This window comes from Typopeltis vanoorti, chromosome 5 (assembly GCF_054136105.1).
Source record: "Typopeltis vanoorti isolate ZY-2024b chromosome 5, IOZ_Tvanoo_1.0, whole genome shotgun sequence".
Lineage (NCBI taxonomy): Eukaryota > Metazoa > Arthropoda > Arachnida > Uropygi > Thelyphonidae > Typopeltis > Typopeltis vanoorti.
Window position 1 is genome coordinate 57,013,373 of NC_143553.1, and position 21,172 is coordinate 57,034,544.

General features: G+C 36.3%; 1 protein-coding gene across 1 annotated transcript in view; it reads left to right on the forward strand.

Annotated features, from left to right (window-relative positions):
- The window catches only part of LOC150106435 (potassium channel subfamily K member 18-like), a 33,561-nt gene extending 13,336 nt beyond the window's left edge, over positions 1–20,225 (forward strand). Inside the window, exons 2-3 of the mRNA XM_090392445.1 lie at positions 15,655–15,875; positions 17,768–20,225. Coding sequence (XP_090248571.1) covers positions 15,655–15,875; positions 17,768–18,586 — 1,040 coding nt within the window. The 3' untranslated portion in view covers positions 18,587–20,225. The remainder of the gene's footprint in view (positions 1–15,654; positions 15,876–17,767) is intronic.
- The last annotated feature ends 947 nt before the right edge of the window (positions 20,226–21,172 follow it).

Below are 21,172 nucleotides of genomic sequence, written 5' to 3' on the forward strand. Positions count from 1 at the left end.
ACTTCAGAGCTATTGAATAAAAAGCTGCCATAATAGCTTCGCCTTTTCTTAGGTACTTGGTAAGGATTACACCATTGATATCCCCAAAGACAATGCAAGAACCTTCCCTGCTGACGTTTACGTTCGGAACTTCTTTGGCTATGAAGAACCTTTGTATCTCCAGTCCATTGACTGTTATTTGGTCTCTGGGTTATAGTGATGAAGCCATGTTTCATCAACAGTCACAATACGAGCCAAACATTTTGCGCCTGATTTCTCAAAAATGACTCAAAATCCCTTGAGATGACAGCACATATTCATTCTTTCTTTTGATCGGCATTCAAACATTTGGAGACGCACTTCGCTGAGAGCTTGTGCATGTCCAGATGTTGATGAATAAGTCTCCAACTCGTTCACTCTATCTCCATAGTCTTTGCAATGATTTTTGGCTGGTATTTGTTTATAATCAAAGATCATGGCGTGCACTGCATCGATGTTTTCAGGTGTGATCGCTGTGGACGGTCTTCCTAATCCGAGAGCATCTGTTGTCTTATGCCCAGTTTTAAACTTGGCCACCCATCTGGCAACTGTTGGATATGCAGGGACACAGTCCCCTAAAGTCTTACACAAAAAAGACTTGATGACAGTCCGCACCTCTGTGTCTTCGAATTTCTTCAAAACCTCTGATATGTCTTCCTAATATCCTAAAAGAAAAAGAACAAATTTTTACAATTTGATGAAACGTGAGGGTTAAAGAGTTTTAAGATATATTCTTTCTTGTGGTTATATCAGTTGCTTTAATATCATTTATGTTCTAGGTGTTTATCAGAACTTTTCAGCTCCCCCCCCCCACTCATATCCCACTACGATGCTTTATAGTTGACAGTAAAGTCCTGTTCATGGCTCTCGGAAGTCAGAAAATTGTATCTGACTTACATCAGATACAATTTTTCATCTAATAATAATGATGATAACTGTAGTCAGATATATTGTTACACAGTAGTCCACATTCTAGTTTTTTTTCTTAGTTGCATAGCGTAGTTCTGTTTAAAAATCTATAAATAAAATATGAATTCGTCAAATCTTTCTTATAAAAACAAAATACGAAAAAAATATTAAAAATAAAACACGACTTGTTAAATAATCGATACTTCACTCTAGCAGAATAAGCACAAATCCCTATAACCTTAAAGCCATAATAAGCTGCCCAAATTAAAGAATTTCCTTCGGCGCTTGTCTCCTTGCATGCGTCTCTTTCACCTTGTCCTGTTCGGGGCTCTCATTCCTGGCAGAACGTTCTACGTTATGTTTTTTTTTTTTTTTTTTTCATCTTGTCCTTCCACACCGTTTCTGGCATCCTCTTGGAACTGTTTGCAACGCCGAGATGGGTTCTTGATGATCTAGTTGATTACATAAAGTCTCGCGCCGTCTCTTCTTATACTCGTTTCTTCCTGTCTGCTTCTCTTCACGGTTTACTTCCCACGTGGGTTCCAAGTTAAGGTGCTGCTATTACTTCTGTAGGTGGGTCTGCACTGGCATAGAATTCGACAGCTGGCTGTACTTAAAAAGATTTCTTTCTCTCATCTTACACGTACAAAATTTGACTTTAAAATGACGAAATGTTGAATGTTTTTATTTATTTTTAATACCTAGGGATTGTCATTCCCCCTTCACATGCATGCTAATTCCAGTTGTCTATTTTTGCAGAATAAAAAATTTCTCTCTACGTAAGCTATGTGCATCTGGCTGTCAGTTTTTTTTTTAATGCAGTTTTCAAACACTTCTATTAAACTACCTCGAAAATAATGAGTGGCAATACCGTGCTGTAAGAGAAGAGATTATTCTGTAAATAATAATATTAATAATAAATTCACTTATACAGATCCTCACGTTATTGCCCTAATTGACTTAGCAATTATTCGAATAGAATCTTAACAAAATAATTATTTCTTATTTAGTTGTCGAACGCATCAATTAAACTATTTATTTGCAAAATTTCAAAGGTTTCGAATAATTGAAAGTGTCCGAATTTCGCGTGTGAATAAAACCCACCCCAAATGTGAGAGTAATATTCTTGGGTTAAATTAATGTAGTATTTATACAAAGCAAGCGATGTAATATCTAGTGAGGAAGGGAATTTCGAGGTTTCGGAAGAGGGCGAAAGCTACAGATATCATGGGGGGGGGGGGGAAGGAAGCTGTCCGTAAAGGTCAAAGAGAGAGGAAGTCAAAGACGGTTGAGTGAAGATTGGTGACAGAGACGAGTAATTTACTAGAGTAATTTTCTTCTTCTGTAGTGTCAAGTATTTTTATGGAGCTCCTTAAGGGACATACTACTCTAAATGACAGACCAGTGCTTAATATGTGGATAGATTCGCGATTTGTATAGAGTTAAGTACAATGATCAGAGGTCAAGTAACCCCTTGACCAAAATATCATGGATACTGGGGTGGCAATATTTGTAATGTGGGATCCTCTAAACGGATTTGCAACTTTTAAACTGAATATTCGATGCAAAGTGGTGACAGAGTTCCTCCCTCTCAGAAACTCGGGTTTTGAGAGGGGTAACCCTAACGTGAGATTAAATACACTAATCCAATAAATTAAATTATTTATGCCTATTTTAGCTAAGTTAAAACAGAAGTACCGATCTTTGATATGCAAAAAAATTGTCGTTGAGGTACAGAACTAAAAGAGTAGCTTAAAGAAAAAGCATTTCTGTGAACTCCAATAATAACAGCAGTTTAACGGATAAAGAGTTGTTCTCTGTAGCACGTAGCCAAAGAGAAAATTGGTAAAAAAAACAAACTATAAAACGAAAGATTACGTAAGAAACGTTTCAAGCCCAATTAAAATGTCGCATCAAAACAACCACTCTATTCAAACTTTTCGATGGCATTTCTAAGTTGCATAAGCAAGAATTCGCTATTAATTTACAAGGATGGACTTCATACTAACGGTAATGTATTTGTTGAGAAGTACAATGATTATTGTTAACGGAGTTCTCAATTTAGAAAGAATCAAAACGAGATCAACAGAGCGGTGGATTGATTGATTGTTGCCATTCTTGGCAATATTTGAATACTTAATATTATTCAAGTACTAGAAGATGGTTAGATGTCTATCCAGTCGGAATAACCTAAACAGAGTTAAGAAATATTCCTTCTGAGTAACACAGATAATGAATTGGGATTCTTAAGATTATTCCAAATGCAGTCCTGTTTTATTTATTTTTTTTTGGATTAAGGATGAATAGATTAGCAAACTCGATATGATTGAATTTTTTTCCCTTTAATAATCCGCTCATGAGCACTCAAAGTCGAAGAAATCTTCGAGTCAGAACTTTTCATCGCATTCTCAATAGCTAATGAAGTCCAATTAAATGAAACGAGTGCCGTTAGACGTTTATTGTCGCAAGATAAACTCACACACGAATGATAAACAGGTCGTCTTTCAACAAGCATGCGAAACCAAATCACGACATTCAGCAATACTAGAGTTTGGTAAATAATGTTTGTTTATCTAACAAATGAGATTTTCCAGAAATATCCATCTCTTCGTTCGTCTGGGTAAAGTAGGTTGGAAAAACGAAAAAAAAAAAAAGTAGTATAAATCATTTTAAAAATGAGTTCACTTCAGGCACGTGACTTAAGAAGAAAAAATTTATTTATCTTTTTGGGACTATTTCAGTATAAAGAAATATAATCGTGTTTATTAGTAATAATGAAAGGAGTAGCTATTATGTTGTCATGACAACATCACTATTGTTGCACGAGTTTCACAACAATTGTTTCAGCGTCTAACAAATGTCTCTATTTATAATAAACAAATCATTATCTACAGCAGTTAAGCAACACTTGTTAAAATCATTGCATCATAGGGAATAAAGTTACGTTTTAATGAATATTCTTGCCCGGCTCAACAATTGACAAACAGGCTGTCTGCCAAAGCCATTAACGCTAAAGGTCAAATAATATACTTGTCATTTGCAGTGTTCAAAGTTTGGTTTATCTGTTTTGTTGCAAAACTCCTTGGTATATAAAGGGATTTTTTTGTTGTTGTTTTTTCCCTAATGGGTATGCAACAATAGCAACAAAAAAACTGATTGAAAAATAAATCAATTAAAAACTTTTATTACCTATTTTATATCGGAATGAAGTACTGTAAGACAGAAAAAAAAGATAATAAAACTACAGCTCAACTTATGTTAAATTTTAAGAGGAATAAAGACAGGTTATGGAGAAACAGAACAGCACATCGCTTTAGCCCTGCCGGTTAATTTTCAAGTAGCTGTCCTGCCATAATCCATCAGTTTTTAACTGGAACACGAAAAAACCAAAATTCCCATGGAACATTCCCAAAACCAACAAGGTATTTAATTCGGCAAAGTAGTACCTTTATCTTATACGACTGACGTCATCAGCGACAGACGCTCTTCGCTATCTATTACGTAACCATTAGCAACCAAAACATCACCAAGTTGTAATCGTGCCCTGTATTTTTGATGTTTCTGATCAACAATGTACTTCTTACTCCTGAGCGTTATACTGCAAGCGAGAAGTGTGCTCGCTAGGCATCCCCCAGACAGCCAACATGCCAGGAATTTGCAGGCTGCCGCCAGTCCAACCACAGAGGAGCTACTAAAAATGGATCTTGTGTAGTTAATACGACTTGTTGACACGTTAACTTTGCTGTATTACCGTTAGAGGGAGCTCTAATACTGTCTGGAAAGAACAGAAAGGAGAGAAAGCCATTCTTTGCCGATACAGAAGCCTTTCGATTATAGTTTTTCAGGTTAAGTATGGAGAAAGATTGATAGCCTCGTTCCGGGTAAAATACATTTCAGACACGTGGAAAGTCTTTAGCATTTGTGTATAGAACCAGAGCAGAGTCTTTTCGTATTTACTTCCGTGTGTGTCTGTCTGTGCGAGTGAATGAGTGGGGGAGAGAGAGTGAGAGAGAGAGAGAGCAACAACTTATTTCAAAAACTCTTTGTTAGTACTTTGTTATTGTTAGTACCAGTTTACCAGCAAATTTTAGCTAACTTGCAATTCCAGTTAACAAACTGCCTAGCAACTATTTTAATTGTTAAGCGGGTTTTGCAACTATTCTAATCATTAAGCTATTTTTGCAACTATTTTAATTGTTAATCGAGTTTTGCAACTATTTTAATTGTTAAGCGTGTTTGCAACTATTTTAATTTAAGCAGATTTTGCAACTATTTTAATTTAAGCAGATTTTGCAACTATTTTAATTGTTAAGCATTTTTTGCAACTATTTTAATTGTTAAGCGATTTTTGCAACTATTTTAATTGTTAAGCGATTTTTGCGAATATTTTAATTGTTAAGCGGTTTTTGCAACTATTTTAATTGTTAAGCAGTTTTTGCAACTGTTCTGATTTATTAAACTGTCTAGCTAATAGCTAAACCGTCCTTCAACTAGAATACTTGCAAACCATATAATTACATATTCATGAATTGCTATTATGATCATCTCGAGGTAGCCTTATCCTTCAGACATCTTAGCTCATCCAAGAATGGATGGTTAAGCAGCATTCATATTATTCATAGGTTCCCCCCCCTTTATAGGCGTCTCGTCTTCATGAGTCGCCATTAAAGAAAATTACCTTATTACTGTCTGAGCTCTCTGTAGGCTTACCGTAATGTCCGTAAACACATGACGCCAGGAAATGTACGGAGGACTGGAACAAGCCAAGATGGTGTCAAACGGGTCGCGATTTGTGCTGATGGAGAGCCTTTAATATCTTCTCAAAAAAAAAAAAAAAAAAAAGCAGGATCTTCTGACCGCCGCAATAAACTTGTTTTTCCTTTGGGATACTGGCGTGCGTTTATGGCGACAATCATAATAAAAGAAGTCCAATAAATGTTCCCCATCTTCATCTGGATCGTACATCGTTGGTATTATTGTCCTCAGCGAGTCAGGCTTGATGACATTTGCTTTCGCTAACATTTTAACCATCTATATATCAGCCATTATTTATCCCTTTTTTAATCCTCAGTTTTCCTTAAGGTGGCGCTCAAAGATGTTATTTGAGAACATCCCTCATTTTATTAAACATTTTTATTACTGTTACTATTAACATCTGGTCCTGAAGGGAAGTATATTGTCAAAAAGGGTTGTCTTTGGCGATGGGTATTGAGTTAATCTGTACTTGTGTAGATTTTTTTCCAGGGTCTCTGGATTTCGGTTTTCAAGCAGGCCTTAATATAAATACATTTTGCTGGAAAAGTGATTCCCCCCCCCCTCTGATATTAGTGGAATGAGTAAAGGATAAGATATTATTAGAACAAAGAAAGGTGAATATAATAAATTAAAGGCAATGGTTGGAACAGACGTGGACCTCAGTTAGTGAGATGTAAAAATTAGTCATTGAATAGGTCGCAAGAAATCGAAATTAACTTATAATAAATAAATAAATAACACCATATTTTTGAATAATACAAATTAAAAAATTGAAATCATCATCGTCAGTGGTCCTAACAGGCACTTAAGCGCCCACCACCTTCCAACTATTCCTGAACTTCGCAACCGTAACTCGAGGATAAAATGGTTAGCCCATTCATTCACCGGGCCGGTTTGTCTGTTCTGGGGAACAAAAAATCCGAGTTTCCAGGTGAGGGAAAACCCTACCTCAGTATAAGACCGGCTAACTCACGTTTCGACGAAAGGTGAGTTAGCCGGTAAAGACCAGATAAAGGTTCCTCTCGTGACTGACGGGAATTGAACCCAGGTCTTTCCAACCAAAGGGGAAATATCTATATCGACTGAGACGGAGGCTCAAAAAGTTTAAATAAACATTACGAATAAAATTCAACTATATTAATTTAAAAGATTGATTAATAATTCTCCTTAATCTTCCTATCCTCTCCCTGTCGAGAACTCAATTTCTACGAATTACTTTGGTATCATATTATTTAAAAGACACGAACTCTGATCAACTATTACATTTTTGGAATTATTTTTTAATTCCCGCTTATCCTAATGAATAATAATAGATAGCATTTACCTGATTGTAAACACTCAGGTATCCCTAACATAGAAATCATACATGGAAAGGAGAGGGCCCTGTAATGTGATTCCTCCCTAACATTCATTATTCTTGTATGACTTATGTTTGTAACTGAAATGTCAACTTGCAATTTGTTACCCCCATTCCTAGAGTGAATGTATTCATTTTCTCCCGAACGGCAGTAGTCGGTGTTCTCCGTTTGCTCGAAAAATATTCCAAAAATTGCAGTAAACGAATAGTTGTTTACCTACCACAGTCTTTTTCCTGTTCGTTATCTTTACTGTATGATGTGTAGTGTCATCTGTGCACAACCATTTATTTCAGCTATGACACTCGACTGTTGTCTCGCTGTTATTCAGTCACCCTTAGCTTTACTTATAAATCTCAGAGTTTTAAATACAAACACGTAAAAGTGGAATAAAAAGCTACAGAAAGTTGACACATAGTTTAGACGCCTAAAAATAAATGTCCTTCCTGTAGAATGGCATGTCAGGTATTCTTTGTAGTGTACACAGCTGGCAACTAATGAAAGGGCGGCCAAGGTTGAAATGGGATAAAGGAAGAAATAGCTTATCTTACGCGTGAAACTTGAAGAAGTCTATGGCACTGAAATGTCTTAGTTGCATTGGCCACAAACATTTCGACATAAGTGGAAATGATTTCTATTTTATATGTTCAGTACAGTATCATTTTGTTATAACCTTAACCTTATTTACATGTTAAATTATAGAAACATCTTACTAAGTTAATCACGGAGGATATTGCTAACAAATTCTAGTGTATTGTTACAGTGTTTATGAGCATAGGTATCGGAACACATATACCAGCGTATGTGATATTTCATTCACAAGATCAACAGTTTCTTGTGCCCTCCCCCCTCCCCAACCTTTATAATAGCAGAAGTCATTTTCACGGTCGGTGCAAATCATTTTCCATCCTGTTCATTTATTACACGTCAGAGAAGCGAGCAATCCAGACGGCAACTTCAGAGATAAAAATGAACACAGCGAATTCTTTGTTGCCATCTATTTTAATTAGCGAACCCGCTCTCGGATTCATTTCAGCCACTTTAACCTTGGCTCCGTGTCATATCAGATAGCGGAAGGTACGCTCCCATCACGAGTGCCACGATAGCTGCCTCGTGCAAGATAAACGATGTCGCTTATTATTAAATGGAAGGAACCACAACCAAAAGATACTGACAGTCGCTTATAAGCCATTTAATTGAACCTTGTTGGAGTTGCATCTACCGGCGGATCTCTCACATTCTACCTGCACCCTGTGAAAATATGATTTAGTGATGAATTCTAAGTGGTTCTGTGACGTCATTCACAATGAAACAATTAGTTTATCATCCTGGATGTCACATTACTTTCCCGCTTTCTCCACTCAAAGAATATAAAACAATGGATCACATAAGCGATTGTTGCCAACAAACCAAGTTAGAACATGACGTCACAATAATGCAGTATGTGATTTCGCTTTTGTTAGGCTAAATCTAAGAATTTATTACAGCAAAGGGGATACAGACCAGCCAACAAAGACAATCAAAAAACAAGAGGGCGTCTTAGTTTCGCTGATACTGTTTCGAATTTGTTATCTCTCCTCAGAGGTCTTAAATAAAATACTAATATTAATTTTGTGAACGAGATTCGAACCCAGGTCTTTCTAGTCAAAGAGCTTCGTCTATGCTACGGAGGTTCTATATTGCAAATGGATGCATCAAAAGCAACTGTTAGGATAAAAATGCGAAGGTGGTCTCTGAAATGTTCTCGCTTCGACCATAAATAGCAACTATCGGCAAGATGCTTTTTTCTGAGTTGGTACATCTGTCATAAGCATCCATGTGAAATTGCAAGTCATTCTATCAAGTCTGAAGCAAAAGTGTTGTCTGTCCCTTGAAATGGATAAAATTGAGTATCGTGAAGTTATAAAATTCTTTGTAAAAGAAGGTTTAACGCCAAAAGAAATTCGTTCGAAGTTCATTGGGCACTCTTCTCCTTCGTTTTCGACAATTAAGAAATGGCTGCCGAGTTTAAACGTGGCCGTACCAGCCTTAAAGATAATCCAAGTGAAGGACGTCCAAAAAGTGTAACACCACCAGAAATTATTGATCAAGTGCACGATATGGTATTGGATGACCGACGAGTCAAAGTGCGCGAAATTGCTGAGACTATAGGCATTTCGAAAGAACGTGTAGGATATATTTTGCATGAAGAATTGCAAATGAAAAAGTTTCGTTTGCAATTCTTCTCTGCGCAAGATGGTTCCTCTGCTCAAGATGGGTGCCGCGCTTGTTCACAGCAGATCAAAAACGCACTCGCATGAAAATCTCTGAGCAGTGCTTGGAGAGTTTTAATAAGAATAAAACTGATTGTGCGTCGATTTGTTACCATGGATGAGACTTGAGTTCAACTATTACACACCAGAATCCAAACAGCAGTCAAAACAGTGGATATAAGCTGGTTGTTCCGTGCCAAAGAAGACAAAGTCGGTTTCATCAGAAGGAAAGGTCATGGCATCCGTGTTTTGGGATGCTAAAGGCATTTTGTTATTAATTATCTTGAAAATGGTGAAACAATAACAGGGAATATTATTCCGATCTTTTAACCAGACTAGACGAACAAACTCGTGAGAAAAACCCGGTTTGCGGAAGAAAAAATCATCTTTCATCAGGACAATGCACCTGTGCTCACAAAAGTGTTTTAGCAATGAAAAAATTAAGGGATCAGCACTATGAATTGTTGGAACATCCACCCTATTCCCCAGATTTGGCTCCCTCTGACTTCTATCTCTTCCTCGCTGGTCAGCGTCTTTCTTCGAATCAAGAGGTGACTGCAGCTGTAGAGGGGGGGTTTTTTGCAGATCGTACTGAGAACCACTACAGGGATGGGATAATGGCGCTGGAATAAATGTATCAGTCTTAAGGGAAATTATATTGAAAAATAAAAATAATTTTGAAATTAGAAATTCGTTTTTTTCATTGTTAGGCCGAGAACCTTTCATACCACTCTCGTATTCCCATATTGCATACAATATTCTGTTCTTTTACAAACACAAAAATCACCTACCATCCTAAATTTAGCCCTCAAACAACGCCTGTTCCCAAGTAACTTAAAACAATATTATCAAAATGAGGTGGAACTCAAAATATTAGAGACAGTCTAAATATAATGGGCCAATTGACATGCCAACTAACAACTAACAATTATTAGGCAGCAGATGGTTGCTAGGAATTTTCTTTCAAACAAACAGAAAACTTAATATTGTTGTGTTTTCTATGACAATGGGTTTTGCCTTGAGTTGTAAAATGAATACTGCTATTTTCAGACTGTTTTTCAGTCAATATTCCCCACATATATTCTTTTAAGACATATATTCTTTTAAAAATACTCCATTTTTCGCCAGGACACTCAGAAACTTACTTCTCTTTTTATATCGGCTATTTCCCTTAGGCTTAAGTTAACATCTTAAGGCCATTGAACTCTATGGTTGAGAACGCACCAGTCTCTCTCATTCAACCACCCTCCAAATGGTATGGTATGGAGATATATCCCAGCACGCACACATATATCGTATTTCGACAACCTTTCTAGTCTTCATTTATCAGCTAAAAGGCTTCTATGAAACTCTCTCGCTAAAATAGATCCAACAGGCATGTTCTGTTTCCTCGTGATGCACGCTACCAATAGCGTAAGAAAAGTTTTTTTTTTTTTCCTTGAAAGAAAAGACCTTTAATTAAATACGACAAGGAATATTTAGGCACTGCGCCAACCTGACATTCATGGGACACTTTACAACGTAAACTGCCACCTAGAGAATTAACACCAAATCCACACTGAAGGAGTAATCCCCTTGGGCAAAGAAAAGCTTCGATTCAACTGAACGAATAATTATTTTGTGTTCTGTCTTGAGTGTTCAAGATAGAAATGGTAGACCAGGAAATCACTGCAATTACCCTGTACGGAAGAATAGCTGAAGAAACTGTAAATACATAAAATAAAAGCAATCATAAAGCTAATCTTTTTAATAAAGTCATTGCTAACATCCTCGTATATTGTTGCCAGACAAGAATTGAATTTATTGTTATATGTCAGAAATTGGTGTTGTGGTTCGCGTACACCCATTCTTGTGACTTCAGAAAAACAAGTCCTGTTGTTTCTCCAATGTGTAAATTGTTTCCTAATTCGTTTTACAATTAACAATTCAATATACTGAATTGTTAACACAAAAATCAACTTATTGAAAACAATGTAAAACCAGGATAACAGCATTTCTGCTAACAAAAGATACAATCATAGAAGAATAGCAAAGCACATATATCAAAAGATACCGGCTACAATTTTTTTTTCGAACGTCCAAAGTGGGTGACGTCACTGCGCGTCCAATTCAATATGATTAATATGCGCAGTGCCACTCAGCCTCCCGAGAAAATAAGCGAGGATGCTAATACCTTCCGGGTTGCTAAATCGAGCTCAGTCCTTAGCCGACATTGCTGGGACAGACTAATAATATTTCTGCTGTATTATCATGTGATGCGGAAGGTGTGTTTGTGTGTAAAAGAGAAATGAGGTGGAGGAGATTATGCACCATCAGATGTGCTAAATTTATATGATCTGTCATAAGTAACTATAATAATACCAGAAAAGTACCTCGGTTTATATTTCTCTTATCTGTTAATGTGAATCTACGTAAATATAAGCTGTAAAAATACATCCGTAATTAATGGGTCAAAGTTATTTAAATAGTTCGTGCAAAATTCACTTTAATATTTAGTAACTAGAGTTTCGGCGCGCGTAGCACGCTAATAGTACACTCAGTTCGTATTTAATGTTGTGATATTTATTGACAATGTTTTGATGGCTCCAAATTAGAACTAAGCGGATTGAAAAAGGAAGTGTGAATGCCCAAGCCACCAGTGTTAAAAGAAGAATTAAACTGATAATTAACAGAATTTTGGGCTGACGATTGACACATGGCAGGTGAAACTCCTACCCAGGAAAAACACCTCAGTTTAACTTCCTGAGGATAAGCACCTCAAGGTGTATTTATAATTCACGCACTTGTTTGAAAACACATCTGTTGAGACTTCTCACTTTACAAAAAAAAAAAAAAATTCTCATTACCAAGCAGGAATAACCCGATTCGTCATCTCATCCCTAGTTCGTTACTTGTTTGTTCGTGCACCTTTGTTATTTCTTACCCCGGAGCAAAGTTCAAAGATCTTGTATGGTGGGTGACCTTTGAAATACCGTCTGGTGTACGACAAACAACAGCGAATGAGGCATTTAAACGGAGAACATCTAACGGTTTCTATTTTCAGAACTGTAATAAAGTGTGCGTGCAAGGAGAAAGAGCCAGTTTCTTTAATGGAGTTAGAATTAACTGACGAAAAAAAAAAATAAAAATAAAAGAGACGCTCGCGTTTGCTGGGGGGGGGGGGTTAAGAATACTCGTTCTCAGAATGATTATAGGATATTGACATCTTAAACGCACGTGGCAGGACTTGCACACGGATTGCGACTCTGAAAAAATGTAAAGATTATGCAACACAGCAAAAAAAAGGGGTTGTTGTTGCTCCGGGTATGGTACGGAAATAAAAATAACTTCACTGCGGATCACAGTTCAACATATCAGAAACCCGCGGATGGAGAAAGGTAGTGGATCGATGCCAATGCAGTTAAGGTGATAAATTGTCTCTCAATAGGATGTGTTCTTAGGCTAGTTTGTCCATTTGCTGAAGAAAGGGGGGAAAACAGTTGTAGAGTGATGGAAAATTTGAGGGTGTTTGAACTTTTGGTGTGTGATTTTTCGAAGGGAGAAGCGACAGTGCATTTCACAATCTCCGACGGTGGTGAGACGCTCGCACAACAAAAATTCAACTTAAGATTGTTTTGGGCCTAAACAAAAGCAAACGCTAATATACTGCCATCGTATAAGACATTCAAATCGATCTGACTTGCTTTTCCCAACAACACAAACGTCCACTTTAACTATGACACTTTTAGCGCTCTGCACAATTCCTTTCGTCATAAGAATGCTACATTCACGAAATTCGACATCGCGTGTCAGTTCATCTTCTCACTGGTCTTTATCGCTCTCCAAATCTGAAAATTATTTCGACCTCTAAATACTTATCTCTGAAGTTTGTTTTTCAAAAGAGCGTAAAGTGAAGTTATCTTGATGACTTTTGGGTTCCTGATTCAAATTGGCTTCCCTTCTTCACAGATGGAGCTACGAGAGATGCTGAAGTACTTGCTGTAATTATTGATTCAACGCAAATCGTTCAGTGGAAGATCGAACAATTCTCATAACTATTTGGACCTTTCCTTGACCACAATTCTCCAGCGTATAGTTTGTAGGGGGAAAAATGGAGCTCAACAGTCAACTTCATCACTTGATGGATCACCGTTTAATCGACGATTACTAATATTGATCTCGCCAGTCGATCCACAGCCAGTCACCTAACACGTAGCTCTGAACACGGAGAATGGATTGGAGACATACCTACAGTTGCTTTTGACATTTCTGCATATTTATTTATTTAATCGTATGGGATTGCCCCCGTTCCTTAGGACTGGTTGAGCCCTCTTAATGAGGGAATTAAGTATGTATTTTATGACTGTAAATCCGTGTGTGTGTTCACGGACCGGTTTGCCTATTCTGAGATGAAAAACCAGAGTTTCCGGTTGAAAAAACCCTCGACCTCCGTATGAGTCACCTTTAGTCGAAAGAGATCAAATAAAGGTTCTTCACGTCATGGACAGGAATCGAACCCAGGCCTTTCCGAACAAAGGGCTTCGTCTATACCGACTGAGCTACGAAGGCTCACATTTCTGCATAGATGCCTATTCGCCATGCAATCACATCGTGATTTATTTATCACTCTTTACAAATAGATCGTCAGTTTTTCTCCAGTAGTTTCCCAATCAACATCGGAATCCTCCTCCAAGGCCTTTTTCTGATTACCTTCTCCTAGCTGAACTCAGATTATGTGAAACTCTTTTTTATGGCAATACACGTTCCTCTTATTCATCCGATATTCCCCCAAATACTACACCTTCCATCAGTTCAAATGCAGCCACAGTTGATCACTCTCTAATCCATGAGTTATTACGTATTCTATATAGGGTGCCTATTCGCCATGCAATCTCAGCGTGATTTATTTATCACTCTTTACAAATAGATCGTCAGTTTTTTCTCCAGTAGTTTCGCAATCAACATCGGAATCCTCCTCCAAGGCCTTTTTCTGATGACCTTCCCCTAGCTGAACTCAGATTATGTTAAACTCTTTTTTATGGCAATACACGTTCCTCTTATTCATCCGATATTCCCCCAAATACTACACCTTCCATCAGTTCAAATGCAGCCACAGTTGATCACTCTCTAGTCCATGAGTTATTACGTATTCTATATAGGGTCTGGAACCTGTCGTATTTGGAATTAATATATAAGAAATGGAGTATTTTGAGATAATTAACCATTAGTAGCATAAAAGAGGCCAAATTGGATCATGTATACAATTTGGTGCAGAATCTTAAAATTTTGAATAAATAAATCACGAAATCTGGAACCCAACCAAGAAATTATCATGACGGCACTTGACTTTAACATACTTATGTCCATATTATCCTTCACCGCTGAGAACTTTCGGATAAGCAACCCCAGAGAAAGAGAGGCTACTGAGAAATCGTAAATGGTACACTTGAGTATGTTAAGGCAACGTGCCCAAGATCATATAACTCAAGTGTCCTTGTAGCGTCAATCACCCTTGCAGGTCGTTTGAGAAAATAGCGCAGAAGATGCCAACAAAACCGGAATTTGCAAACATTCTCGAAACTTATGAGAGAATGATCTAAGCAATATATTCATGAATTTATATTCGATATTAATTATTATTATTTTGTTATTTGAATAATCTGATTATGGCACAGTTGATAGTTGGCGCAACATGTCCACTGATATTCACTAATACTAAAATGTAGATAAGGTTCAGAACTGATTTATTTGGACATCGTTTCGAATAAGTTTGATTTATTTTGTGTGCGCGCGCACACCCGCCCGCGCGCACTTTAATTATAATGATTTCCTAATAATTGTTTTCAATTACAAATTATTTCGTAATATTAAATTGTTGCTATTAACCCCTATTCCCTGAAAAATCTGAATGTTGGCCAAGATACGTGATTGGCAGTGAAGAGGCAACAGTTCTCTTGCAGCCAGTGGTGAAATCTTTGTTACAAGCATTGTTACGTAAACAATAGCATTTGTGTGTGACAGTTCAACTATTCACTTCCAATGAATGAAAGGGGAACAATAGTTCAGTATGTGCACTACAGCCACATTCTTGATGAAAACTTGTCAATAGGTCGATGCACACAGCAAAACCTTCATTTTTAATTAACCCCCCCCCATTAAGGTAGAAAAGGCATTGATGATGCAAACCAACAACAATGCAATTCAATTCCAGTCAATTGTTGTCATTATTATTATTCACCAGCCATTGTGACGTCATAACTTATCGCTCATCAGTTATTTTAGACTTCATTATTGTTAGTAGTTTATTATGTTTGAGTAAGTTAAGTTTTAAAAGAATGCAGTACAGTATTTTATATTCGTATTGTTGAAGCTATGCTTCTTTTCAGGATACGGCAATATTTATCCACATACAAATGCTGGGAGAGCTGTAACAATAGTGTACGCTTTCATAGGCATCCCGTTCCTGTTGATGGTGCTAGCCGACTTGGGCAAACTCTTCACTAGAGCCATCAAATGTGTCTTTTACTACGTCCGCCTATTCTATCACACTGGAAAGTGTCGCAAAGTCCGTAAGGTAGGGCGAAGGGCCACTGGAGTTCCACTGCAGGTAAGGAAACTTAGTGGCAAATGCAGTTGTAGTCTGTTTTAATTAAATTAAAAAAAATCATTTATGGAATTAAGAAGATACATAATGAATTTTACTGCTATTAATGTAGCAGTCCCTTGAACAGTAATTTTTAAAATTTTTAACTTTGCAACACAAAGCTCCAATCTTTATACATAATTTATTTTTTCATTTTTCTATAATAAATAGCTACATCATGCATGTCACTTTAAACTGACATCGATTTCAACACATAAGTTTATTATTGATAGACAGAAAAATACGAGGCTATATCGTGCGTTTATCTGTTAAGTTTTTCTATTTCACCGCCAGATGGCAGCACTACCGAATATTTCTAACGCAATCTTCACAGTAATATTTCAGAAATTTTCCCTTAAATTTTATTAATTGTTAACTATTATATAAAATTCAAATAGTAATATGGTAATTTTTCCATAACTCATTAATTTTTCAGAAAAAAATCTAAGAATAAACTAAATTTTCTAGTACACCTATTAATAATAATAATAAAAAAATAACATTTTTACATTGCTGGAGAATATATTCGCGTAAGCTCTCTGATCAGTTTATGCTTTTTCTTATGTTCTTATTCTTTTATTTATATATATATATATATATGTCTTTTCCTGTCCTGGAGTGATGAGCTTAGAATTGATCTTTTAGGATTCGCGTAGTGAGATTTAGAGTGATCTTGTAGATCACTCAGAGTTTTTGGAAAGGTATTGCCGCACTTAAACATATCCTGTTTCCAAACTTTCAAGAAATATTGGAGCACTCCAAAAGAAATGCTTCATTCACCTCATCTTCATTCAATCTCGCCAGTATGAGTTACCAGGATAACAACCAAAAGCCTTCGTTATTCTCATTACCTATTTTATCTCACCTTTATTCACTCATTACCTATTTTATCTCACCTTTATTCACTCATTACCTCTCTCAGCATCACCAACTGCAGCAAAGGAGTACATTTTAACCATATATAATATTATTTGTGGATAAAGCCAACTCACCAGCACAATCCAATTCAAGTATTATAAGATTCTTAGACTACTTTAGTCAACAGCCTTTCCTTGAAGATTCTTGTTCCAAAAGGCTTTTGAGTAACAAGTCAAAAGCCTTTTTGAAGTCAACAAAACATGTAATCACAGATTTATGAAATTATAGAGGTTCTCAGTGAAATTTTTTGGGGTATACGGCTTCTCCCCCCCCCCCTCTCCTTCCGAATTCCCTTTGTTCAGGAAATTGTCAACTAAACAATCCTTCATCCTATTGAGTAAGACAATGCGAAGGACCTGTGCTTCACTTGGAACCGACTGTGTTATTTTCCCTATAAATCTCAAACCCTGTGCGACCTCCTTTCTTGAAAATAGACAATATTATACTTCTGTTGAAAACTTTGGGAATTTTACCGTTGTGACTTCGTGAATAATAAGTCGATGTAGTAGTTAGCCACCTTTTGACACTATTCTATGTAAGGAAATGCTATGATGGTTCCGCTATGTTGTAGAACGTAAGGCATTCGGTTGGTCAAAGATTGTGTTAAGGAAAGAGGCATGCTTGAATGAGATGGATTGGTAATATCGATCAAACAAGACCTTAACAGAACTGATTTGCAGTGGTATGAAGCGGCAGAATGCTTAGCGCAAATACATTTGCTCTAGGAAACTGTTCAATCTGAAGTGATCGATGTGTACAGACTTCTGTACACATCGATCACTTCAGAAAGTTGTATACATGTACGTAATATATATTGTCTATATATTTTTTTCTTTTTTTTTTTTTGAAGAGTTGGTATTAAATAATATAACAGATCAGTATTGTTAATGATGCAAACTAAAAATAAATAACTAATCCAATTTTTTCTTTCATTCCAGTATATGAACTTTGCCTGGAAAAACATGCCTTACATCCCATACGTCATCAACAAAAAACGAGGTACTGCGGACATCACTAATCCTGATGAAAAAAGTGACGTGGAAGCTGGAAATAACAATGAAAAGGAAGTAAAAGACGAAAAACAAAACGACATTAGCGAAAAAGATAAATCCAAGAAAGATGAAAAAGATAAATCCAAGAAGGATGAAAAAGATAAATCCAAGAAGGATAAAAAAGATAAAAAGGATAAAGAAGAGGAATCAGAAGTGGTATCGATCGCCGCTCCGGATGAAGATGACGACGAGTTTAACCTTCCCGTATCTCTTGCTATTATTCTACTGTTTGCCTATATGATGTTAGGAGCAGTGAGTTTCACCCTGTGGGAAGAATGGACTTTTTTCGAAGCCTTCTACTTTGTTTTTATATCCATGAGTACCATTGGGTTTGGAGATTACGTACCCAAACATCCCATGTACATGATGGCTACATTCATCTACCTTCTTTTTGGCCTTGCCCTCACTTCTATGTGTATTAACGTTGTTCAAGAGAAGCTATCGGATACATTTGAGAAAGCAAAGTTGAGAATTGGAACCACCATTGGACTTGACGCAAGCATTTTCATGCAAGAGGGTCTCGAACCAGAACCGGAAGACACAGAATTAGCCGAAGTACACGGGAAAAAAAGTTTGAAGCAACGCCGAGGATCCAAAGCTGTAAAGGGTAAAAGTAGTAGCAGCGATGAAGAAAAAGATGAAAAGAAAATAAAAAATGATCTCAAGGCGATTGAAGAAGAAAAGTCAGAAAATAAAAACACTTGAGCGAAAGATAACGAGATGTGTAGCATCGGTGCTATCAAAACATTCACAGTTCACAGAACACGTTCGGGAAAAAAAAACCCGAGTCCTTACAGAATCAGAACTGAAGAAGGCAGCATTTCTCCCCTTAAATAACAGGGGATTCGGCAAAAACAAACAGTGGGTTTACGGAAACTTTTCCAACTGTAAAACAGTTAACCCGATGCCACTTTAGAGCAACTGTTCTCAGTAGTTTATAAACTGACGTACACCTCTTTAAAAAAAAAAAAAAAAAAGAGAGAGAGAGAGAATGAAAAAGATAACTATGACACGTTCTTGTAACCGTGATGAAAAACAACCTGAGGGGAAAGATGGACAAGGATAATTGCTCTTCTCGTTTTATATATATATATAAACGTATCAGTAAGACACCAGCCACTTTCATTTCGTCTGCTACATTACTCTCGTCACCAGCACACTATTTTTCTTATAATAGAAAATAAACTATATAAGAAAGCTTTTAAACGATTAATCTTTTTGTTTTGCGCAATATTTCCATGAAATATTGCGCAAAAACAATACACCCTATCAGAGTAAATCAGAATGATAATGTCTGTCCAGTACCCTAAAAGTATTTCTCCAATTCGATCCGAGGGTCTGTTCTAATTTTCGCCGATAGATGGCGTGACAATCGAGAGACGCGCTATATTCATTACTTCAAATATAAAATATAATATTGATTTTTCCTTAAAGAATAAAGAAAAAATAATAACAACACTGTGCTTATTTTCATTTAAAATCTTTTTAGATTTTTAAGTAAATAATTGATGAAATCCGTCCCCACCATACCATCTTATTATAGAGGTGGTATGTATTTTTATGTATATACTTGTATTGGAATATGTGGTCAGTATTCCGTGTTCTATCTGTGATATGTGTTTATGAATGTACACGTATGAGTGTTAAAGCTCTAGCAGTTATCTGACTTGCTTCATTGGCATATTGCTAATTTTAATAGCTTCCTTCTGATGTCAAATGGTTTGGTGATAGTAGGTGATAACTAAAATGCTTATATTTGGTATAGATACATCTAGGCAATTATCACTGGAAGTTTTAATTTCGTTTGCTCTCGCTAGATGGCAACACGTGTACTCACCGAAGAATACCTTTGAAGTTTACCTTTGAGATTATCGATTAAAGTCAACATTAATAAACATACGAGTTGTGACGCTTTCGACAATATCCAATGACCTTGTGCTATACTGACATTTTTTTTTTTTTTAGGCTGGTTAAGTAGTGATGTGTATGACGTTGTAGAACTGCTAACGGTTGAATTTTTTTAAGAGAAAAATGAATTTTTCATTTGGATGCATGTCTTTTGCTCATTATATTTTGTATTAGTTTTAATTCCCTGCGAATGTTAGTGCAAATTAATTACCTTCTCAAATAAAGCAGACAACTGTCTGTCTTTTGGTCGAAAAATGACACCTGGATACAAAAACTGCTTATGGTTCGGGAAGAAAAAAAATCCTCAAAATCAAGTTACTAACGGGATGGCCATGTTGAGTGCATTCACTAGATTTCTTTTTAGTATTATTTTCTGTACTCAAATATTGTTGGGTGTATCTACATTTTTTATGAATAAAGAATTTAGCAAATCGTTGGTCGAGACTTCTTTCTGATAGACCAGATTCACATCAAAAAGATTAAATTAATACTGCAGTCAGACTCACCTTCCAGTGAAATGTATCACTGGTATTAACATAATTAATGCATGTGTATACATACACTTACCTTGAAAAAGTTAAGAACACTTGCTGATATAAAAAATATGGTTTCATTAAGGCAACAGTAACTATTTTAATAATTTAACTAATTCCGTGTACAAAGGTCCTAATATTGTCTTCACATCTCCTTTAAAGCATTAAATTCAACTAAGGAAGAGAACCATCTTGACTCTGCCTAATTTGGAGTTCCACGATTCAAATCAGGACTATGTATTGGTCCATTACAATGCTCCGACGGTGTTAAGTTTACACTGTGCTCCACTTCTCTAGAAACTACGACCAATGTACTTAACCATTATAACAGAATCTACGAAGAACTCTCCAAACATCTTCCATATCGAAGCACGTTCTTCCTTGGATTAAAAGAAAATTAAGGGAACCCGTTGTTCCAGAAGATCAACTGTCATTGCTTTTGGAGTCTGGGATTCTGTGTGCGCCTGAACCTATCAGAGGGATGTCCTATTAATTTTGTTTGGAAGTTAACAAATTAGAACATATTTAGAAACGTCTGTACTGAACGTCTAAATGGTAACAATAATGTTGTCGCAAATACAGTACAGATATCCATTAGGCATACAACAGCTAATAAGAGCCAAGTTTAAGATTAACAAACTGTCGGCTCTAGTGGAGATAACTTTATTAAAAAAATAAAAAAAATTATATATTTTTAATGGAACTCTAAACGGAAAATAATTTTAGCTTAATTATAAATCAAACCTGATTTTTTTTTTACTTATATATAAGAATTAATTCTGACACCTTTTATTTTAATGGATATTTATTTACTAGGTCATTTCCGTATAGTAATATTGTGTTGAATGGG